This window comes from Triticum urartu, chromosome 4A (genome assembly GCF_056163025.1).
Source record: "Triticum urartu cultivar PI428250 chromosome 4A, HENAU_Tu73, whole genome shotgun sequence".
Taxonomy (NCBI): Eukaryota; Viridiplantae; Streptophyta; class Magnoliopsida; order Poales; family Poaceae; genus Triticum; species Triticum urartu.
The window spans coordinates 481,561,038-481,585,018 of NC_141876.1; the positions used below are offsets into that span (position 1 = coordinate 481,561,038).

Genomic DNA, 23,981 nt, shown 5'->3' on the forward strand with positions numbered 1-23,981 from the left:
AAGACTCCTTTATTTTATTTTATTGAAATTTCATTTTACACAATTAATTTCACTAGTCAACAACACCGTGCAACTGCACGGGCTAGCAATTTTGATATACATTGTATGTGGAACGTTGTGCGGATTATTAATGTCATGAAAAAAATTATAACACATTTTTAAATATAATATTAGAGACACGCAAGCTACCGTTTTTCATGGTTGGATATGGAGCCATATGTTATAGTCCTTCAACCAATTTGTTGCAAGACAATTTCGGTGCCTTATGTTCTTCTGACAAACAAATTTATCATGATGTTCCACATGTGCCCATTGTCTCATGGCACACGACTTCAAATTGATAGATGGTGTAGAAGTTAATATGAGGGTGCAACTCTATTGTAATTGCATAGGTGGTCAACATGCAAAGTTGTGAATGGAAAAAATCATGCATGTTATGCGTATCTTATAAATTTGCAGAAGTTCTAGAAAACCAATGCCCATTGTCACACGTGTTTTCCATATTTCAATAAAAGATGAAATATATCTTTCGTTGGTTAGCCTTTCCAACATCCATGTAGAGGAGGTTTGGTCGGGGAGATCATTTAGTTTAATGTTTGACTCAACACTGAACGGTATCCCATAACAAATTGATATTCTAGACACGAAATATAAGAAAGCACATCATTGTAGTTTATTTTTCAAACGAACGTGCATAGGATAAATTAGTTGAATTGTTGGGATTTCCTTGGTCTAGATAAGTTTTTTGAACCATGCAGGAAAACTGCATGTATCAATTAATAGAAAAGGAAAAGAGACAGAACCCCATAGTACAAATGACGGTGAATATTAATGTCGGAAGTTTGAATAATTGTATGTCAAAAAGGTGATTCAACTATGAACATTATTCTCTAGAAGTTGCGAACCTTTCGGGACAACTTAAGATCTAGTACTTGACATAATTATTATGAGCAATATTTCATGCTTTTCCTTTTTTCTCATCAAAACATATTCTATAGAATAGCAGGTCGGTAGATGCATCTATCGGTCAATATCAGGCTCTCAGCAGTTCCAAACTTGAAAAGAAAATACCAAACACATGCTCTAAAAATATAAGCTCACTGAATGCATCAAGCAAATGTAGTAAACAAAAGAGCAAAAATCGTTCCATGTACCTACAACTAAGGCTCATACAGAATAGTAATCTCTTGCGAGTTTGGTCTACAATTAGCATGTTTATGGAGTGCAGACTAACATGCGTGATGTCCATACCTTACGCCTGGAGGCTAGAGCCATTAGCCAGCGAGATACTGGAGGAGTTACTCGAGTTGGCTGGCACTTGATCCTTCGGTCTTCACCTTCGTCTAGTATTGGTATGAGGACATATTAATCTACATCCGGCTCAGCGATCAGGTAGCTTTCTCTTCCAGTAATTAGGAGGATTTGTTCATGTGCATCCGACGTACTTGATCAAGACTGCTTATTAGGAGTTGTAGAAAACGTGGTTATGTGCCTTTATATTTTGCTGCAAGAGACAATGCAGGCTCTTACAGTTGCTAGATGCAGAAATTAGATCCATCAAGTATTTTTTTTTCACTGAAAAACAATGGATTAGATTTCTTCTCGTCGAGAGGTAATGTAGTGGCTCGAAATATGTGTCTCCAATTACTAAGTATTTCACATAGAAAAAAGATACGAAGGAAAACAAAGCCAATTAAGTCAATGGCCATGAAATTTAACCCTTAGCTAATATCTATCCTGAGTCTACTCATATCACAGTTGCATGTGAAAAAAATAAGGCATTCTCTTATATATTTAGCTAAACATTGGAGTCGTTTTTGTATCATTATGTTATTATTATGAAAAATAGTAGAAAAAAATGAGATGAAGAATGAATGTGTTTATACCTGAACTGGACAACTGCTATCATGATCACTTCATACTCCTTTCCAACTCAGTAGACATCCATTCAAGCATCGAGCCAAGCTGAGCAACAACAACAAACTCCAAGCGTTATGTAGCAACAACAGTAAGCAAAATGAGTATTCTTTTGCTAGAGCACTGCTTAATTAAAAGCATCTGAAGAAATCTAAGTACTCAAAATTTAATATTAACAGGTCTACAACGTGCATGTTTGGACACAGCTATCTGCACGCAATATTTTGCATCATCCAGTAGAAATTTGACAGTACGCACAATTAGAGAAAAAACATTTTTATAGGCATTATTGCAGGATTGTAAGCGGCACGAACCTAACCCACCTGAAACTTTGAATGTTCCATCAGCTCATGGTTTGGGCACCTTGGGCCATATAGTTTTAGCAGGATGAAGATGACACTGCTCCCTATGCGGTTTCCATCCAATTATTGTACAGAAGAAGCTTTACCAATAAATCTATAAGAATAAATCCTCAGCTAGATCCTCAATTTTTCTAGATTGATTTGGCACATGGTTCGATAAAGAAAGATGGTGTTGCTTAACTGGCCAATGTTATAGCTGCATAGATCTGATGTGGATGGTCCAAATTTCGACAATTGCTGCTGCCAGGTATGGAGCGTATATGATTCAACAGAGATGCCATGAGGAGGAAGACACGCTTCTGCATCTGGCTGATTCAATTGGACGCAGATTGCCAATTTCATCCTCAAAGCAGAGGAGATAACCTTGGCCTGTTGAGCTTGATGTGATCAGAAGTTGAGAACATGGAGGAGGGGCTGGACACCTTGGCAAGCTACACAGCAAGGGAGATGCGAGGAAGAAGACAACCGACGTAGAGGCCACACAGATCTTGAGGATACCATGGTGGAGCCGGCGAGGTTGATGGAGTGGAGGCTTTGGCCGGCTTCACGGCAAGGGCGAGGAGCAACGTAGACGCCACGCTGATCTTGAGGATACGGGACAGAGTCGGCGCTCGAGAAAAGAAATTGAGAGGTATGCATGGTTTTTTTTTACTTGATGCATTTTTTTAGGAAGAGGTACGTGTGGCTATTCATAAAGGGAGACTGTAGGGATGGAGCAATACGTGTAGGTTACTTTTTTTCTTTTTGGGGGGGAACACGTATAGGTTCAGGTTTGGTCCTTGTCACGTCTATATTGGGTCTTTTTTTTTCATCGCGAGAGTAACATAAATTGTGGGGTTAAGATTGACCAATTATCTAAATCAATGGTGTAATTAATTTTAGTGATGTGGACTGTTATGGTAATTCTTATGGTGCTTTCAATTAGTAAATATAAGATTGTATTTACATTACAGAATACATTGAAATTAAAACTGAATTAAACTACAGGATAAACAGAGTAAAATAAACTAAAGTACCCCAAAAAATGGAATTTCATCAAAATCTTTATTTTTTGTATATATATTATTTATTTTATTGTTTTGTATCTAGCAAAATTGTAAGGTAAAAAACATAAAAGATCCTGGATTCTCCATTTAATTTGGAAAAAAGAGATTCTTGTTCGTAGAACATCGATAGAGAAAAAAAGCCGACTATCGGATTTGAACCGATGACCCTCGCATTACAAATGCGATGCTCTAACCTCTGAGCTAAGTGGGCTTACATAACGGAAATAGTGTAACAAATAGAAATAGGTATGATATAGGAAATCTGTAAAATCTCAGATATTAGTTACCTACCTATTATGGCATTTCCATAGCCATTCCGAGATATATTGTCATGCAATTTTACACTGTTTTGTTTATTATGACACGCTTCATCATTGTCATATTGCTTTGCATGATCATATAGTTGACATCGTATATGTGGCAAAGTCACCGTTCATAATTCTTTCATACATCTCACTCTTGATTCATTGCACATTCCGGTACACCGCCGGAGGCATTCACATAGAGTCATATTTTGTTCTAAGTATCGAGTTGTAGTTCTTGAGTTGTAAGTAAATAAAGTGTGATGATCTTCATTATTAGAGCATTGTCCCATGTGAGGAAAGGATGATGGAGGTTATGATTCCCCCACAAGTCGGGATGAGATTTCGGACGAAAAAAAGAGGCCATAAAAAAGAGAAAAATGTCCAAATAAAAAAATGAGAGAAAAAGAGAGAAGGGGCAATGCTACTCTCCTTTTACCACACTTGTGCTTCAAAGTAGCACCATGATCTTCATGATAGAGTCTCATATTTTGTCACTTTCATATACTAGTGGAATTTTTTTACTATAGAACTTGGCTTGTATATTCCAATGATGGGCTTCCTCAAAATGCCGTAGGTCTTCATGAGCAAGCGAGTTGGATGCACACCCACTTAGTTTCTTTTTTAGCTTTCATACACTTGTAGCTCTAGTGCATCCGTTGCATGGCAATCCCTACTCACTCACATTGATATCTATTGATGGGCATCTCCATAGCCCGTTGATATGCCTAATTAATGTGAGACTATCTTCTCCTTTTTGTCTTCTCCACAACCACCATTCTGTTCCACCTATAGTGTTATATCCATGGCTCACGCTCATGTATTGCATGAAGATTGAAAATGTTTGAGAACATCAAAAGTATGAAACAATTGCTTGCCTTGTCATAGGGGTTGTGCATGATTTAAATATTTTATGTGATGAAGATAGAGCATAGCCAGACTATATGATTTTGTAGGGATAACTTTCTTTGGCCATGTTATTTTGAGAAGACATGATTAGTTTATTTGTATGCTTGAAGTATTATCATTTTTATGTCAATACTAACTTTAGTCTTGAATCTTTCGGATCTGAATATTCATGACACAATAAAGAAAATTACATTGAAAATTATGTTAGGTAGCATTCCACATCAAAAATTCTGTTTTTTTATCATTTACCTACTTGAGGACGAGCAGGAATTAAGCTTGGGGATGTCGATACGTCTCCAACGTATCTATAATTTTTGATTGTTTCATGCTATTATATTATCTGTTTTGGATGTTTAATGGGCTTTAATATGCACTTTTATATTTTTTTGGGACTAACCTATTAACCAGAGGCCCAGTGCCAGTTGCTGTTTTTGCCTATTTCAGTGTTTCGCAGAAAAGTAATACCAAACGGAATGATGCCTTCGCGAGGATCTTTTTTGGAACAAACGTAATCTAGGAGACTTGGAGTGGAGGTCAAGGAAGCAACGAGGTGGCCACGAGGTAGGGCGGCACGCCAAGGGGGGCCAGGCACGCCCCCCATCCTCGTGGGCCCCTCGTAGCTCCACCGACCTACTTCTTTCGCCTATATATATTCTTATACCCTGAAAACATCCAAGGGAGCCACGAAACCACTTTTCCACCGCCGCAACCTTCTGTAACCGTGAGATCCCATCTGGGGACCTTTTCCAGCGATCTGCAGGAGGGGGATTCGATCACTAAGGGCTTATACATCAACACCATAGCCTCTTTGATGATGTGTGTGTAGTTTACCATAGACCTTCGGGTCCTTAGTTATTAGCTAGATGGCTTCTTCTCTCTCTTTGGTTCTCAATACAAAGTTCTCCTCGATGTTCTTTGAGATCTATTCGATTTAATTCTTTTTGTGGTATGTTTGCCGAGATCCGATGAATTGTGGGTTTATGATCAAGTTTATCCATGAACAATATTTGATTCTTCTCTGACTTATATGTATGATTTGATATCTTTGCAAGTCTCTTCGAATTATCAGTTTGGTTTGGCCTACTAGATTGATTTTTCTTGTAATGGAAGAAGTGCATAGCTTTGGGTTCAATCTTGCGGTGCTCGATCCCAGTGACAGAAAGGGAACCGACACGTATTGTATTGTTGCCATCGAGGATAACAAGATGGGGTTTATATCATATTGTTTGAGTTTATCCCTCTACATCATGTCATCTTGCCTATTGCGTTACTATGTTTTTATGAACTTAATACTCTAGATGCATACTGAATAGCGGTCGATGTGTGGAGTAATAGTAGTAGATGCAGAATCATTTCGGTCTACTTGACACAGACGTGATGCCTATGTTTATGATCATGCCTATATATTCTCATAACTATGCGCTTTTCTATCAATTGCTCAGCAGTAGTTTGTTCACCCACTGTAATATATGCTATCTTGAGAGAAGCCACTAGTGAAACCTATGGCCTCCGGGTCTACTTTACATCATATTATTTTCCCGTCAACTAGCTATTTCTGTCGCCGTTTATTTTGTAATCTTCACTTTTCAATCTATACAACAAAAATACCAAAAATATTTATCTTATTATCTCTACCAGATCTCACTTCTGCAAGTGGCCGTGAAGGGATTGACGACCCCTTTATCGCATTGGTTGCAAGGTTTTTATTTGTTTGTGCAGGTACTAGGCGACTTGCGTGTAGTCTCCTACTGGATTGATACATTGATTCTCATAAACTGAGGGAAATACTTACGCTACTTTGCTGCATCACCCTTTTTTCTTCAAGAGAAAACCAACGCATGCTCAAGAGGTAGCAGCCCCCTTTGGTATCTTTTTCCACCAGTATTTTTTATATATTCCACAAAAATTCTTCGTAAATTTTCATGTCAATCCGAGAACTTTGATTTCTGCACAAAAATAACACCACGACAATTCTGCTGAAAACAGTGTAAGTCCGGGTTAGTTGCATTCAAAACATGCAAATTAGAGTCCAAAACAAGAGCAAAAGTGTTTGGAAAAGTAGACACGATGGAGACGTATCAACTCCCACAAGCTTAGCTCATTGCTTGTCCTCAAGCAATTCAGTTGGCAAACTGAAAGTGACAAAGAAAAGCTTTTACAAACTTTGTTTGATCTTGTTGTTGCAAATATGTCTAACCAATGTTCGGGTTTTCAGCAAAGATTATGAACTAACCACATTCACGATAACACTTAGGTCTCACATTTACTCATATTAATGGCATTACTAACTAGCGAGCAATAATAAGATATCTCTAATGACAACACTTTTTTCAAAACAATCATGATACCATATGATATAACGGTATCTCGCTAGCCTTTTCTGAGACCGCAAAACATAAATGCAGAACACTTCTGAAGTTCAAACACTGACAAGACATTGTAATTTATGGCAAAAGAGATCTAGTCACACTCGTACTCAATATCAACTAAACGCAAAGCATATAAATGACAGTAGTGCTCTACAGCTAGTGCTTTAATAAGAAGATGGTGACTCAACAATAAAAGTAAATGGATAGGCTCTTCGCAGGGGGAAGCATGGATTTGCAGAGGTGCTAGAGCTCGAAGTTTTTAAAACAGAGCTGAATATAATTTTGAGAGGTATGCTTTCATTGTCAACGTAACAACCGAGAGATCTCACTATCTTCCTTGCTAGACACATTATAAGCGGTTTCCAAACAGAATGGTAAAGTTTTACTCCCCCTCCACCAACAGACACAAGCCATGGCTAGCCTAATCCTCGGGTACCCTCCATACTAACAATAATCCGGGGGAGTTTTGTTTCATTATTATATTTTGATTTTGATCATAGGACTGACATCCCGATTACCAGCCACTTTCTCATGAATGACAAGTGAATAAACATTCATCATGAGAATAGCCCATCTAACATGGAAGATACTGACAACCCATTGTCGATGCATGAGCGATTTGGGCATACAAAATAGATTAATATTTGAAGATTTAGAGTTTAGCACATGCAAATTTACTTGGAATGGCAGGTAAATATCGCATATAAATAGGTATGGTGGACTCATATGGAATAACTTTGGGTTTAAGAAAGTGGATGCATAAGCAGTGTTCCCGCTTAGTATAAGTGAAGGCTAGCAAATAGATTGAGGAGTGACCAACTAAAGAGCGACAACGGTCATAAACATGCATTGAGATTAATAAACATTGGGTACTAGCATGATTATGATATAAATCACTATGAATATAAATATCCTGAAGGCTATGTTGGTTTTGATTCAACTACATGCGTGAACATGTGCCAAGTCAAGACACTCGAATCATTCAGATAAAGATACCATCCTGTCATACTATATTATAACCATTTTAAATGCATGTTGACACACAAGATAAACCATTATCCACTCCTACCTTCCTAGCTATTAAGTATGGCATAAGTAATTATAATCTCTAATTGTCATTGCAAACATGTTCATTCATAATAGGATGAATCAAGAACGATAAGCTAATCATATTTACAAAAACAAAATAGGTCAAATTTATACCATCTTTTCTTCATCTCAATCATTTTATCAAATTTCGTCATTATTGCTTTTCACTTGCACGACTAAACGATGTAAATAATAATTAGAGTGCATGTGCAGTGGACTAACCTGAAATCTGCAAACATTTATTTAAAGGAGAAGACAAGGTAATATGGGCTTTTTGTTAGTTTATTCTTCTGTTCGTCTTCAACCGTTGCTCGGCGCCTCGACCGCTCGGGATTCGGAATCAGGGATGCCTTGTTCGTTGTTGCCGTTGTGTGTGGCAGGCCAGCAACCTACTGTTGCGCCGTGCGCCTACGCCGGTGACCCGGCTATCCGGCATCCGACGGTAGCGAGTTCGTCCGGTCTTTCAAAAAATCACAGCTACGTATTCATCCATGATCCATCCCCCAATTTCAGTGTACATGATTAGGGTTTTGATGTATAAATTCTAATTTAGTCCGTCACAAGTACGTATTCATCGATCATAATTTTTTGTGTCCTATTCATGCATGGGGTTTTAATGTATAAATTTCTCATTCTTCGTATTCTCTTTTCTTCATAATTTTAGAACATTAGCCTGCCTTACAATGTTGTCTAAGACCCGTAAAGAACAATGGTGTCTAAAGCTTTGTACAATGCAAGGTGCTTAGTAGAGATGCTTGAAGAAATAAACCAGACTTTTCTTAAGCATCAATGCTCATTTATACATGGCAGACGCTTAATTAGACGTCTCTCCTATAAAAATAAGCACCGGTGCTTGAGAAAAATCCGATTTATTTTTGTAAGCACCTCTCCTAAGCACCTTGCATTGTACAAGGTCTTGGAGAAATAAACCAGGCTTTCTTTAAGTATCGGTGCTTATTTATACAGGACAAACGCTTAATTAGACGTTTCTCCTATAGAAATAGGCACCAGTGCTTCAAAAAAATCCAATTTATTTTTATAAGCGCCTAGCATTGTACAAGGCCTTAAGTATTTGTCAGGTGCTTAAAAGGGAAGAAAAAGAAAGAAAGAAAGCGATCTAGAAATTTAAACACTGAAGGGACCCATGTCGTCACCCTAGGGCCTTCCGAAACTTAGGACCGACCCTACACGCACCGCATTACGCCAATTATCTCTCCCTCTAATCCTCTTATAATTACCTCTATAACATCTGTCAATAACTAAATCATTATCACGAATGATACTGAATTCTTGACTGCTCCCTTGCTCTTCTGCTTCTTTCTCCTCCAAAGTTTGCTCTTCTCTCCCTGTATCCTGATCCTCACCAGATCAGGTCATGCATGATAATTGGCTCGGTATATCCTCCTGGATCACTTTATGCTTGCTTTTTTTTTGAGAATCCACGTTATGCTTGTTGACCTGTACATCTTGCATCACTATCCAAGCAACGAAGGCATGCAAGTCCCAAATTCCAAAAGCGCCATATCCCCTTAGCTGTTCTGAACCGAAATACACCTACTCCCAAACGGTCACACCGACCCATGCAACCTCCGTGCGTGCCGGGATAATATTGTCACGCTAGCTGACTCATGCAACTCCCGTGCATGTCGGTATATATTTTCGGGGCAAATCCATTAAGAATTTAAGATCACATTGCCCGCGCTTTTTTCGTCCGCATGCAAACCAGAGCCACTGCCCTCTACCTCCATGGAAGAGAAGAAGCCGCGGCGGCAGGGAGCCGCAGGACGCGATGGCATCGTGCAGTACCCGCACCTCTTCATCGCGGCCCTGGCGCTGGCCCTGGTCCTCATGGACCCCTTCCACCTCGGCCCGCTGGCCGGGATCGACTACCGGCCGGTGAAGCACGAGCTGGCGCCGTACAGGGAGGTCATGCAGCGCTGGCCGAGGGACAACGGCAGCCGCCTCAGGCTCGGCAGGCTCGAGTTCGTCAACGAGGTGTTCGGGCCGGAGTCCATCGAGTTCGACCGCCAGGGCCGCGGGCCCTACGCCGGGCTCGCCGACGGCCGCGTCGTGCGGTGGATGGGGGACAAGGCCGGGTGGGAGACGTTCGCCGTCATGAATCCTGACTGGTATTGGCTTACTGCAGAAAAACCATAGCTTACCTGTGTGTGTGCAAACTAAAATAGTTTTTTCGGAAAAAAAAAGGTCGGAGAAAGTTTGTGCTAACGGAGTGGAGTCGACGACGAAGAAGCAGCACGGGACGGAGAAGTGGTGCGGCCGGCCTCTCGGGCTGAGGTTCCACAGGGAGACCGGCGAGCTCTTCATCGCCGACGCGTACTATGGGCTCATGGCCGTTGGCGAAAGCGGCGGCGTGGCGACCTCCCTGGCGAGGGAGGCCGGCGGGGACCCGGTCCACTTCGCCAACGACCTCGACATCCACATGAACGGCTCGATATTCTTCACCGACACGAGCACGAGATACAGCAGAAAGTGAGCGGAGTACTGCTGCCGATCTCCTTTTACTGTTCTTGAGATTTGTGTTTGACAAATGACTGATCATGCAGGGACCATTTGAACATTTTGCTGGAAGGAGAAGGCACAGGGAGGCTGCTGAGATATGACCGAGAAACCGGTGCCGTTCATGTCGTGCTCAACGGGCTGGTCTTCCCAAACGGCGTGCAGATCTCACAGGACCAGCAATTTCTCCTCTTCTCCGAGACAACAAACTGCAGGTGAGATAAACTCAGGTTTTCAGTATGATCCGGCTCGAGAGATCCAGGAACTGATGACGCCTTTATTAATCGGCTCATGCATGCACACTAGGATCATGAGGTACTGGCTGGAAGGTCCAAGAGCGGGCCAGGTGGAGGTGTTCGCGAACCTGCCGGGGTTCCCCGACAACGTGCGCTTGAACAGCAAGGGGCAGTTCTGGGTGGCGATCGACTGCTGCCGGACGCCGACGCAGGAGGTGTTCGCGCGGTGGCCGTGGCTGCGGACCGCCTACTTCAAGATCCCGGTGTCGATGAAGACGCTGGGGAAGATGGTGAGCATGAAGATGTACACGCTTCTCGCGCTCCTCGACGGCGAGGGGAACGTGGTCGAGGTACTCGAGGACCGGGGCGGCGAGGTGATGAAGCTGGTGAGCGAGGTGAGGGAGGTGGACCGGAGGCTGTGGATCGGGACCGTTGCGCACAACCACATCGCCACGATCCCTTACCCGTTGGACTAGAGTGTGTAGTGTCTCATTTGATTTGCTGGTTTTATATTAGCAAGGAGGTGTATCAGTTTATGGTTTGCTTGTTTATTGGGTTCGTGTGATGATCATGTTGTGAATTTGACGATGGATTCTTTTTCTTTTGTGACAAGAACTCGGATCTTTATAAAAGCTCACGAGAAGTACAAGGCATAATAAAAATTACATCGAGATTCTATAATTGTAATGCAATTGTTTGAGTTTTCATGTATATATGAATTGATCATGTTTTTTGATTTGTTTGTACACCACCTCGACATACAAGGAACAAAGAGTATAAGGACTTATAGTTCTACGCAACGAGCTCAACCTCAAACGCATTGTCATCCCTTCTCTCCTTGAAATAAAAAAGCAATATTGATGCAAGCATGGGCGCGGCGTGCCGCCGCGCCAGGGCGTTGGCCCTCTACAGCTTGACATGTGTCATCATCTACTTGGTTGCCACGTACATGCCAATTTAGAAGTTTTTCTTAACTTTCTTTTTTCTATATTCATTGAGATTTACCGTTGAGGCCATGGAAATATTTGAATGGGTCTCGGCCTGCCCACTCCAAATCTCCCGCTCCATCCCTTTCTTTGTTCTTCTAGTCCAAACGGAAATATGAGAGAAGGTTAGAGTCTTGAATGTTGTGCCTAGAAAAAAACGATGCCTGAGTGGAGCCTGAGTGGGGGACCTTTTTTGCCTGGCCAGGCAAGCCTAGGCGTGGGTGTTTGGTTCCTTCTCTAGGTGGTCAGTTTGTCCTTTAGCACTTAGATAAATTTTACACTGCGGGCCATACTGTTTATGACTCGCTATCAGCGCTAGGCAGGCAGCTGGCCAGGCAGAACAAATAGAATGCCTGGGCGAGGCTAACCAGGTTGCCTGGGCCAAGCATGTTTCTTTCTTTTGTTTTTTAAATCTAGACCAAGTTAATCACGTTGCATGGACTCCCATGCCAGGAAGATGTTTCATTTTCTAACGACACCATCCAAATAAATAGCAGGCAGGGTCCAGGGAGAGCCCAAGCCAGGCGTGCAACCCCAGGCCTCAAACCAAACACGCCGCCACAATCTGAGTAGCGCCGGGTGATACGTCCATTTTGCATCATGCTTTTATATCGATATTTATTGCATTATGGACTGTTATTACATATCATGTCACAATACTTATGCCTATTCTTTCTTATTTTACACGGTTTACGTGAAGAGGGAGCATGCCATTGCCGCCTCCTCCTCCAAGAACAGCTAGGGTTCGTGCCTCTCGCCGGCTCCGCCGCAGGTCCGCCTCATCTCCGGTGGCCCTAGGGCCATGGGGGCGCGGTGGATCCTGGCAAGGGCCGGCGGGAGGGCTCCGTTGTTAGTCGTTCTTTCAAGATTTGTTAGGGTTTGTGTCCTACTCAGGAAGACGAGACGGCGGCGTCTCCCTGCAGATGGAATAAAGGTCTCCCCGTCTAGTCCCCGTTTCGGTGGTGCGTCTAGCATTGTTGGTGGGCGTGTGGAGGTGTGTCTCCAGCGGATCTATCCTCGGTGGATTTGCTCGGATCTGGTTGTGGTTCGTCTATGTTCGTGTGTCTTCAGGTTGGATCCTTTCGATCTACGTTATTCTTCATCAGCGACGGTTGTTGTTCTGGTGCGCTGGTCCTATGGGTCCTTAGCACGACGACTTCCCGACCGTCTACTACAACAAGTTGTGCCCGACTCCGGCGTGGGAGGGGTGATGACGGCGGCGCGCCTTCGGCTCGCTTCAGTGATTGTAGTCGTTGCTAGGTGGTCTACGGATCTGGATGTAATTTTTATTATTTCTAGTGTTCGTTGTACTGCCATAATAGAAGATGAATAGATTGAAAGTTTTCTCGCAAAAAAAGGGAGAATGCCGGCAGCTGGAATTCTAGGCTGGAAAAGTAGCAAATATTAGAGATCTATTCTGCACAACTCCAAAGTCCTGAAACTTCACGGGAGCATGTTTCAGAATATATAAAAAATATTGGGCGAAAAAAGTACCAGAGGGGGGCCACCCACCATCAATGAGGGTGGGGGCGTGCCCTACCCCCCTGGGCGCGCCCCCTGCCTCATGGGCCCCCTGACAGCCCTCTGATGCCCATCTTTGGCTATATGGAATCTTTCTTGGAGGAAAAAAAATCATAAGCTAGCTCACGGGACGAAACTCCGCCGCCACGAGGCGGAACCTTGGCGGAACCAATCTAGGGCTCCGGCGGAGCTGTTCTGCCGTGGAAACTTCCCTCCGGGAGAGGGAAATCATCACCATCGTCATCACCATCGATCCTCTCATTGGGAGGGGGTCAATCTCCATCAACATCTTCACCAGCACCATCTCATCTCAAACCCTAGTTCATCTCTTGTATCCAATCTTTGTCCCAAAGTCTCAGATTGGTACCTGTGGGTTGCTAGTAGTGTTGATTACTCCTTGTAGTTGATGTTAGTTGGTTTATTCGATGGAATACCATATGTTCAGATTCTTTATGCATATTAATACCCCTCTGATTATGAATATGAATATGATTTGTGAGTAGTTATGTTTGTTCCTGAGGACATGGGAGAAGTCTTGCTATAAGTAGTCATGTGAATTTGGTATTCGTTCGAAATTTTGATGAGATGTATGTTGTCTCTCCTCTAGTGGTGTCATGTGAACGTCGACTACATGACACTTCATCATTGTTTGGGCCTAGGGGAAGGCATTGGGAAGTAATAAGTAGATGATGGGTTGCTAGAGTAACAGAAGTTTAAACCCTAGTTTATGCGTTGCTTGTAAGAGGCTAATTTGGATCCATATGTTTCATGCTATGGTTAGGTTTACCTTAATACTTCTACTGTAATTGCGGATGCTTGCAATAGGGGTTAATCATAAGTGGGATGCTTGTCCAAAGAAGGACAGTACCCAAGCACTGGTCCAGCCACATATCAAATTATCAAAGTACCGAACGCGAATCATATGAACGTGATGAAAACTAGCTTGACGATAATTCCCATGTGTCCTCGGGAGCGCTTTCCTTTATATAAGAGTTTGTCCAGACTTGTCCTTTGCTACAAAAAGGATTGAGCCGTCTTGCTGCACCTTATTTACTTTTATTACTTGTTGCCCGTTACAAATTACCTTATCACAAAACTATCTGTTACTGATAATTTCAGTACTTGCAGAGAATACCTTACTAAAAACTGCTTATCATTTCCTTCTGCTCCTCGTTGTGTTCGACACTCTTACTTATCGAAAGGACTACGATAGATCCCCTATACTTGTGGGTCATCAAGGCTATTTTCTGGCGCCGTTGCCGGGGAGTGAAGCGCCTTTGGTAGATGGAATTTGGTAAGGAAAAATTTATATAGTGTGCTGAAATTTAATGTCACTTGTTACTATGGAACATAATCCTTTGAGGGGCTTGTTCGGGGTATCCTCACCCTGACCAGTAGAGCAAAGAGTTGCTCCTCAACCTACTGAACCTACTAAAAATGTTTACTTTGAAATTCCTTCGGGTGTGATAGAGAAACTGCTAGCTAATCCTTTCACAGGTGATGGAACATTGCATCCCGATTTGCACCTAATCTATGTGGATGAAGTTTGTGGATTATTTAAGCTTGCAGGTATACCCGAGGATGTTATCAAGAAGAAGGTCTTACCTTTATATTTGAAGGGAATGACATTGACAAGGTTTAGGCTATGTGATGATATGGGATCATGGAACTACAACCGATTGAAATTGGAATTTCATCAGAAGTTTTTATCCTATGCATCTTGTTCATCGTGATCGCAATTATATATATAATTTTTGGCCTCGCGAAGGATAAAGCATCTCTCAAGCTTGGGTGAGGCTTAAGTCAATGTTATATTCATGCCCCAATCATGAGCTCTCAAGAGAAATTATTATCCAAAAATTTTATGCTCGTCTTTCTCTCGATAATCGCTCCATACTCGACACTTCTTGTACTGGTTCTTTTATGATGAAGACTATTGAATTCAAATGAGATTTACTAGAAAGAATTAAACGCAACTCTGAAGACTGGGGTCTCGATGAAGGTAAGGAGTCAGGTATAACACCTAAGTTTGATTGTGTAAAACTTTTATGGATACCGATGCTTTCCGTGAATTTAGCGCTAAATATGGACTTGACTCTGAGATAGTAGCTTATTTCTGTGAATCCTTTGCTACTCATATTGATCTCTCATACGTCTCCAACGTATCTATAATTTTTGATTGCTCCATGCTATATTATCTACTGTTTTGGGCAATATTGGGCTTTATTATCCACTTTTATATTACTTTTGGGACTAACCTATTAACCGGAGGCCCAGCCCAGATTTGCTGTTTTATGCCTATTTCAGTGTTTCGAAGAAAAGGAATATCAAACGGAGTCGAAACGGAACGAAATCAACTGGAGAAGTTATTTTTGGAACGAAAGCCACTAGATAGACTTGGACTCCACGTCAAGAGATACGGGAGGTGCTCACGAGGGTGGGGGGCGCGCCCCCCTGCCTCGTGGGGCCCCCGTGGCTCCTCCGATGTACTTCCTGCACCCATATATATCGCCGTACCCTAAAACTTCCAGAACGGAGATTAGATCGAGAGTTCCGCCGCCAGAAGCCACCGCAGCCACCGAAAACCAATCTAGACCCGTTCTGGTACCCTGTCGGAGGGGGCAATCCTTCTTCGATGGCCATCTTCATCATCCCGGTGCTCTCCATGACGAGGAGGGAGTAGTTCTCCCTCGGGGCTGAGGGTATGTACGAGTAGCTATGTGTTTGATCTCTCTCTCTCTCTCTCTCGTGTTCTTGAGATGATACGATCTTGATGTATCGCGAGCTTTGCTATTATATTTGGATCCTATGATGTTTCTTCCCCCCTCTACTCTCTCGTAATGAATTGAGTTTCCCCTTTGGAGTTATCTTATCGGATTGAGTCTTTAAATATTTGAGAACACTTGATGTATGTCTTGCCGTGGATATCTGTGGTGACAATGGGATATCACGTGATTCACTTGATGTATGTTTTGGTGATCAACTTGCGGGTTCCACCCATGAACCTATGCATAGGGGTTGGCACACGTTTTCGTCGTGATTCTCCGGTAGAAACTTTGGGGCACTCTTTGATGTCCTTTGTGTTGGTTGAATAGATGAATCTGAGATTGTGTGATGCATATCGTATAATCATACCCACGGATACTTTAGGTGACATTGGAGTATCTAGGTGACATTAGGGTTTTGGTTGATTTGTGTCTTAAGGTGTTATTCTAGTACGAACTCTAGGGCTGTTTGTGACATCTATAGGAATAGCCCACCGGATTGATTGGAAAGAATAACTTTGAGGTGGTTTCGTACCCTACCATAATCTCTTCGTTCGTTCTCCACTATTAGTGACTTTGGAGTGACTCTTTGTTGCATGTTGAGGGATAGTTTTATGATCCAATTATGTTAGTATTGTTGAGAGGACTTACACTAGTGAAAGTATGAACCCTAGGCCTTGTTTCAACGCATTGCAATATCGTTTGTGCTCACTTTTATCATTAGTTACCTTGCTGTTTTTATAATTTCAGATTACAAATACCTTTATCTATCATCCATATACTACTTGTATCGCCATCTCTTCGCCGAACTAGTGCACCTATACAATTTACCATTGTATTGGGTGTGTTGGGGACACAAGAGATTGTTTGTTATTTGGTTGCAGGGTTGCTTGAGAGAGACCAACTTCATCCTATGCCTCCTACGGATTGATAAACCTTAGGTCATCCACTTGAGGGAAATTTACTACTGTCCTACAAACCTCTGCACTTGGAGGCCCAACAACGTCTACAAGAAGAAGGTTGTGTAGTAGACATCAAGCTCTTTTCTGGCGCCGTTGCCGGGGAGGTTAGCGCTTGAAGGTATATCTTTAGATCTTGCAATCGAGTCTTTTAGTTTTTTGTTTTATCACTAGTTTAGTTTATAAAAGAAAACTATAATAAATGGAATTGAGTTTGTCTCATATGCTTCACCTTTTTAATATCTTTCGTGAGTATGATGGAAAGGATAATTGTGCTCAAGTGCTAGAAGAAGAAATCTATAAAATGTTTGGCACTAAATATTTGAATGATGAGCATGATTGAAATGTTGTTAGTATGAATTCCTTGAATATCCATGATGCTAATGATATGCAAATCCACAAGCTTGGGGAAGCTATGTTTGATGAAGATGATATTTTTCACCGCCCAAGCTTTGATGAGCAAATTTACTATGATGAAAGCATGCCTCCTATCTATGATGATTATTGTGATGACACTTATGCTTTAAAGAATAATGATAACCATGAAACTTGTCATCTTGATCTTAATTTTCAATCACATGATAATTATTTTGTTGAGTTTGCTCCCACTATTATTCATGAGAAGAATTTTGCTTGTGTGGAGAGTAATAAAATTTCTATGCTTGTAGATCATGAAAAGAATGCTTTAGCTGCTGGTTATATTGTTGAATTCATTCATGATGCTACTGAAAATTATTATGAGGGAGGGATATATGCTTGTAGGGATTGCAATAATATCAAGTTTCCTCTCTATGTGCTTAAAGTTTCAAAGTTATGCTTGTTTTACCTTCCTATGTATGTTGATTCTTGTTTCCATAAGTTGTTTGCTCACAAAATCCCTATGCATAGGAAGTATGTTAGACTTAAATGTGCTAGTCATATTCTTCATGATGCTCTCTTTATGTTTCAATTCTTATCTTTTATGTGAGCATCATTGAAATCATCATGCCTAACTAGGGGCGTTAAACGACAGCGCTTGTTGGGAGGCAACCCAACTTTATTTTTGTTCCTTGCTTTTTGTTCCTGTTTAGTAATAAATAATTCATCTAGCATCTGCTTATATGTGGTTTTATGCTTTTAATTAGTGTTTGTGCCAAGCAGAACCTTTGGAAGACTTGGGGAAAGTCTTGTTGATCATGCTGTAAAAAACAGAAACTTTAGCGCTCACGAGAATTGCTGCCATTTTTATTTGGAGAGTGCTATTTAGTTAATTCTTTTTGAACATGATTAATAGATAAATTCCTCAGGTCCAGCAATTTATTTGAGAATTTTATGAGTTTCAGAAGTACACGTTTGATTTAGATTACTACAGACTGTTCTGTTTTTGACAGATTCTGTTTTTTGTGTGTTGTTTACTTATTTTGATGAATCTATGGCTAGTAAAATAGTTTATAAACTGTAGAGAAGTTAGAATACAGTAGGTTTAACACAAATATAAATAAAGAATGAGTTCATTACAGTACCTTGAAGTGGTCTTTTGTTTTCTTTCGCTAACAGAACTCACGAGTTTTATACTTTAAGTTTTGTGTTGTGAAGTTTTCAAGTTTTGGGTAAGGATTCAATGGACTATGGAATAAGGAGTGGAAAGAGCCTAAGCTTGGGGATGCCCAAGGCACCCCAAGGTAATATTCAATAATAGCCAAGAGCCTAAGCTTGGGGATGCCCCGGAAGGCATCCCCTCTTTCGTCTTCATTCATTGGTAACTTTACTTGGAGCTATATTTTTATTCGCCACATGATATGTGTTTTGCTTGGAGCGTCAATTTATTTTGTTAGGATTTTCTTGCTGTTATTTAGAACCATGTTTTGCATCTTTTATTTCAATAAAAGTGGCATTAATAGTCTTTACTATGCCTATGTTACAAGTATACATGTTGCTATTTGAAAACAGAAAGTTTACCGCTGTTGCAATAATTCCCTAGAAAAGTCAGAATGTGATAAAATGTTGAAACCTTTTGCATATTAAGATCTGATAAATTTAATACATTGGGAATTTTCTTTCATAATTTTTGTAGCTAGGTAAGTATGGATGTTGCTGCATTCTTTACAGACTGTCCTGTATAGGCAGATTGCTGTTATGTTTGCATTGTTTGCATATGTTTGCTTCTTTAATGATTCTATTTGAGGATAGGACTATTAAATATGCAGTGGCATTTAGTATGCAATGTTGAATAATAATTTGCTACAGTAGAGTATGATAAGGTTTTGGCAATGGTTTATACTAACTTATCTCACGAGTCCTTGTTGAGTTTTGTGTGGATGAAGCTTTTGAGATTTAGGGAGACCGTGATATGAGAGGAATTAAGGAGACACAAAAGCTCAAGTTTGGGGATGCCCAAGGCGTCCCAATATAATATTTCAAGAAGTCTCAAGCATCTAAGCTTGGGGATGCCCCGGTTGGCATCCCACCTTTCTTCTTCAACAACTATCGGTTAGTATCGGTTGATCCTAAGTTTTTGCTTCTTCACATGATGTTTGCTATCCTTAGAATGTCATTTTATTTTGCTTTGCTTGCTGTTTGAATAAAATACCAAGATCTGAAACTATTAAATGTTAGAGAGTCTTCACATAGTTGCATAATTATTCGACTACTCATTGATCTTCACTTATATCTTTCGGAGTAGTTTGTCATTTGCTCTAGTGCTTCACTTATATCTTTTAGAGCATGGTCGTAGTTTTATTTTTAGATGAACTCTCATGCTTCACTTAGATTATTTTGAGAGTCTTAAATAGCATGGTAATTTGCTTAAAATCCTAATATGCTAGGTATACAAGATTAATAATAAAATTCTCTTATGAGTGTGTTGAATACTAAGAGAAGTTTGATACTTGATGATTGTTTTGAGATATGAGGATGGTAATATTAGAGTCATGCTAGTTGAGTAGTTGTGAATTTAAGAAATACTTGTGTTGAAGTTTGTGATTCCCGTAGCATGCACGTATGGTGAACCGTTATGTGATGAAGTCGGAGCATGATTTATTTATTGATTGTCTTCCTTATGAGTGGCGGTCGGGGACGAGCGATGGTCTTTTCCTACCAATCTATCCCCTAGGAGCATGCACGTAATACTTTGCTTTGATAACTTCTAGATTTTTGCAATAAGTATGTGAGTTCTTTATGACTAATGTTGGGTCCATGGATTATACGCACTCTCACCTTTCCACCATTGCTAGCCTCTCTAGTACCGCGCAACTTTCGCCGATACCATAAACCCACCATATACCTTCCTCGAAACAGCCACCAAACCTATCTATTATGGCATTTCCATAGCCATTCCGAGATATATTGCCATGCAACTTTCCACCGTTCCGGTTATTATGACACACTCCATCATTGTCATATTGCTTAGCATGATCATGTAGTTGACATTGTATTTGTGGCAAAGCCACCGTTCATAATTCTTTGATACTTGTCACTCTTGATTCATTGCATATCCCGGTACACCGCCGGAGGCATTCATATAGAGTCATCTTTGTTCTAGTATAGAGTTGTATCATCGAGTTTTAAATAAATAGAAGTGTGATGATCATCATTCAATAGAGCATTGTCCCAAAAAAAAGAAAGGCCAAATAAAAAAATAAAGGCCAAATAAAAAATAAAAATAAAAAAATAAAAGGGACAATGCTACTATCCTTTGACCACACTTGTGCTTCAAAGCAGCACCATGATCTTCATGATAGAGAGTCTCCTATGTTGTCACTTTCATATACTAGTGGGAATCTTTCATTATAGAACTTGGCTTGTATATTCCAATGATGGGCTTCCTCAAAATGCCCTAGGTCTTCGTGAGCAAGCGAGTTGGATGCACACCCACTAGTTTCTTTTGTTGAGCTTTCATATACTTATAGCTCTAGTGCATCCGTTGCATGGCAATCCCTACTCACTCATATTGATATCTATTGATGGGCATCTCCATAGCCCGTTGATACGCCTAGTCGATGTGAGACTATCTTCTCCCTTTTTTTCCCTCTCCACAACCACCATTCTATTCCACCTATAGTGCTATGTCCATGGCTCACGCTCATGTATTGCGTGAAGATTGAAAAAGTTTGAGAACATTAAAAGTATGAAACAATTGCTTGGCTTGTCATCGAGGTTGTGCATGATTTGAATATTTTGTGTGGTGAAGATAGAGCATAGCCAGACTATGTGATTTTGTAGGGATAACTTTCTTTAGCCATGTTATTTTGAGAAAACATAATTGCTTTGTTAGTATGCTTAAAGTATTATTATTTTCTATGTCAATATGAACTTTTGTCTTGAATCTTATGGATCTGAATATTCATGCCACAATTAAGAAGAATTACATTGAAATTATGCCAACTAGCATTCCACATCAAAAATTATCTTTTTATCATTTACCTACTCGAGGACGAGCAGGAATTAAGCTTGGGGATGCTTGATACGTCTCCAACGTATCTATAATTTTTGATTGCTCCATGCTATATTATCTACTGTTTTGGGCAATATTGGGCTTTATTATCAACTTTTATATTACTTTTGGGACTAACCTATTAACCGGAGGCCCAACCTAGATTTGCTGTTTTATGCCTATTTCAGTGTTTCGAAGAAAAGGAATATCAAACGGAGTTGAAACGGAATGAAATCAACTGGAGAAGTTATTTTTGGAACGAAAGCCACCAGATAGACTTGGACTCCACGTCAGGAGATACGGGAGGTGCTCACGAGGGTGGGGGCGCCCCCTAGGGTGCGCCCCCTGCCTCGTGGGGCCCCCGTGGCTCCTCCGACGTACTTCCTGCACCCATATATATCGTCGTACCGTAAAACTTCCAGAACAGAGATTAGATCGGGAGTTCCGCCGCCAGAAGCCACCGTAGCCACCGAAAACCAATCTAGACCCGTTCCGGCACCCTATCGGAGGGGGCAATCCTTCTCCGATGGCCATATTCATCATCCCAGTGCTCTCCATGACGAGGAGGGAGTAGTTCTCCCTCGGGGCTGAGGGTATGTACCAGTAGCTATGTGTTTGATCTCTCTCTCTCTCTCTGTCGTGTTCTTGAGATGATACGATCTTGATGTATCGCGAGCTTTGCTATTATATTTGGATCCTATGATGTTTCTTCACCCCTCTACTCTCTCGTAATGAATTGAGTTTCCCCTTTGGAGTTATCTTATCGGATTGAGTCTTTAAAGATTTGAGAACACTTGATGTATGTCTTGCCATGGATATCTGTGGTGACAATGGGATATCACGTGATTCACTTGATGTATGTTTTGGTGATCAACTTGCGGGTTCCGCCCATGAACCTATGCATAGGGGTTGGCACACGTTTTCGTCGTGATTCTCCGGTAGAAACTTTGGGGCACTCTTTGAGGTCCTTTGTGTTGGTTGAATAGATGAATCTGAGATTGTGTGATGCATATCGTATAATCATACCCACGGATACTTGAGGTGACATTGGAGTATCTAGGTGACATTAGGGTTTTGGTTGATTTGTGTCTTAAGGTGTTATTCTAGTACGAACTCTAGGGCTTTTTGTGACATCTATAGGAATAGCCCACCGGTTTGATTGGAAAGAATAACTTTGAGGTGGTTTCGTACCCTACCATAATCTCTTCGTTCGTTCTCCGCTATTAGTGACTTTGGAGTGACTCTTTGTTGCATGTTAAGGGATAGTTTTATGATCCAATTATGTTAGTATTGTTTAGAGGACTTACACTTGTGAAAGTATGAACCCTAGGCCTTGTTTCAACGCATTGCAATACCGTTTGTGCTCACTTTTATCATTAGTTACCTTGTTGTTTTTATAATTTCAGATTACAAATACCTTTATCTACCATCCATATACTACTTGTATCGCCATCTCTTCGCCGAACTAGTGCACCTATACAATTTACCATTGTATTGGGTGTGTTGGGGACACAAGAGACTGTTTGTTATTTGGTTGCAGGGTTGCTTGAGAGAGACCATCTTCATCCTACGCCTCCTACGGATTGATAAACCTTAGGTCATCCACTTGAGGGAAATTTACTACTGTCCTACAAACCTCTGCACTTGGAGGCCCAACAACCTCTACAAGAAGAAGGTTGTGTAGTAGACATCAATCTCCCTAAGGAGAAGTGGTTTAAATATAATCCTCCCACTGAAGTAAAAGTAGTTGCACCTACTAAAGTTGAAGAAAAGACTATCACTTATAATGATTCTGTTGTTCCTACTTCTTATATTGAGAAACCACCTTTCCCTGTTAGAATAAAGGATCATGCCAAAGCTTCAACTGTGGTTCATATGAGTAATACTAGAACACCTACACCCTCTGAGAAAATTAAAGTTGAACCTAGTGTTTCTATGGTTAAAGATCTCTTGGCCGATAATATTGATGGGCATGTTATTTACTTTTGTGATGAAGCTGCTAGAATTGCTAGACCCGATACTAAACATAAACATAGACCTGTTGTAGGCATGCCTGTTATTTCAGTTAAAATAGGATACCATTGCTATCATGGCTTATGTGATATGGGTGCTAGTGCAAGTGCAATACATCATTCCTTATACAAAGAAATTATGCATGATATTGCACCTGTTGAGATAGAGGAAATTGATGTTACAATTAAGCTTGGTAATAGAGACACTATTTCACCAGTTGGGATTGTTAGATGTTGAAGTCTTGTGTGGTAAAGTTAAATATCCTGCTGATTTTCTTTTTCTTGGTTCCCCACAAGATAACTTTTGTCCCATTATATTTGGTAGACCCTTCTTGAATACTGTTAATGCTAAGATAGACTGCAATAAGGATATTGTTTCTGTTGGTTTAGGGGATATGTCTCATGAATTTAACTTTGCTAAATTTCACAGACAACCCCATGATAAAGACTTGCCTAGTAAAGATGAAATTGTTGGTCTTGCTTCTATTGCCGTGCCTCCTAATGATCCTTTAGAACAATATTTGCTAGACCATGAAAATGATATGTTTATGAATGAAAGAAGGGAAATAGATGAAGTATT

General features: G+C 40.8%; 1 protein-coding gene across 1 annotated transcript; it reads left to right on the plus strand.

Moving 5' to 3' along the window:
* Window positions 1-9,698: 9,698 nt before the first annotated feature.
* LAP3 (Calcium-dependent phosphotriesterase superfamily protein) lies at window positions 9,699-11,391 on the plus strand. Its single transcript, XM_048717613.2, has 4 exons — window positions 9,699-10,123; window positions 10,200-10,484; window positions 10,559-10,726; window positions 10,818-11,391. The coding sequence occupies exons 1-4, from the start codon at window positions 9,741-9,743 to the stop codon at window positions 11,221-11,223; spliced, it is 1,242 nt and encodes a 413-aa protein (XP_048573570.2). The 5' UTR covers window positions 9,699-9,740; the 3' UTR covers window positions 11,224-11,391.
* Window positions 11,392-23,981: the final 12,590 nt, after the last annotated feature.

Coding starts and splice junctions, on each gene's coding strand:
- LAP3 (XM_048717613.2), top strand. CDS start 9,741: ATGGAAGAGAAGAAGCCGCGGCGGCAGGGAGCCGCAGGACGCGATGGC. Junction 10,485..10,558: donor AGCACGAGATACAGCAGAAA/GTGAGCGGAGTA, acceptor CTGATCATGCAG/GGACCATTTGAACATTTTGC. Junction 10,727..10,817: donor TCCGAGACAACAAACTGCAG/GTGAGATAAACT, acceptor CATGCACACTAG/GATCATGAGGTACTGGCTGG.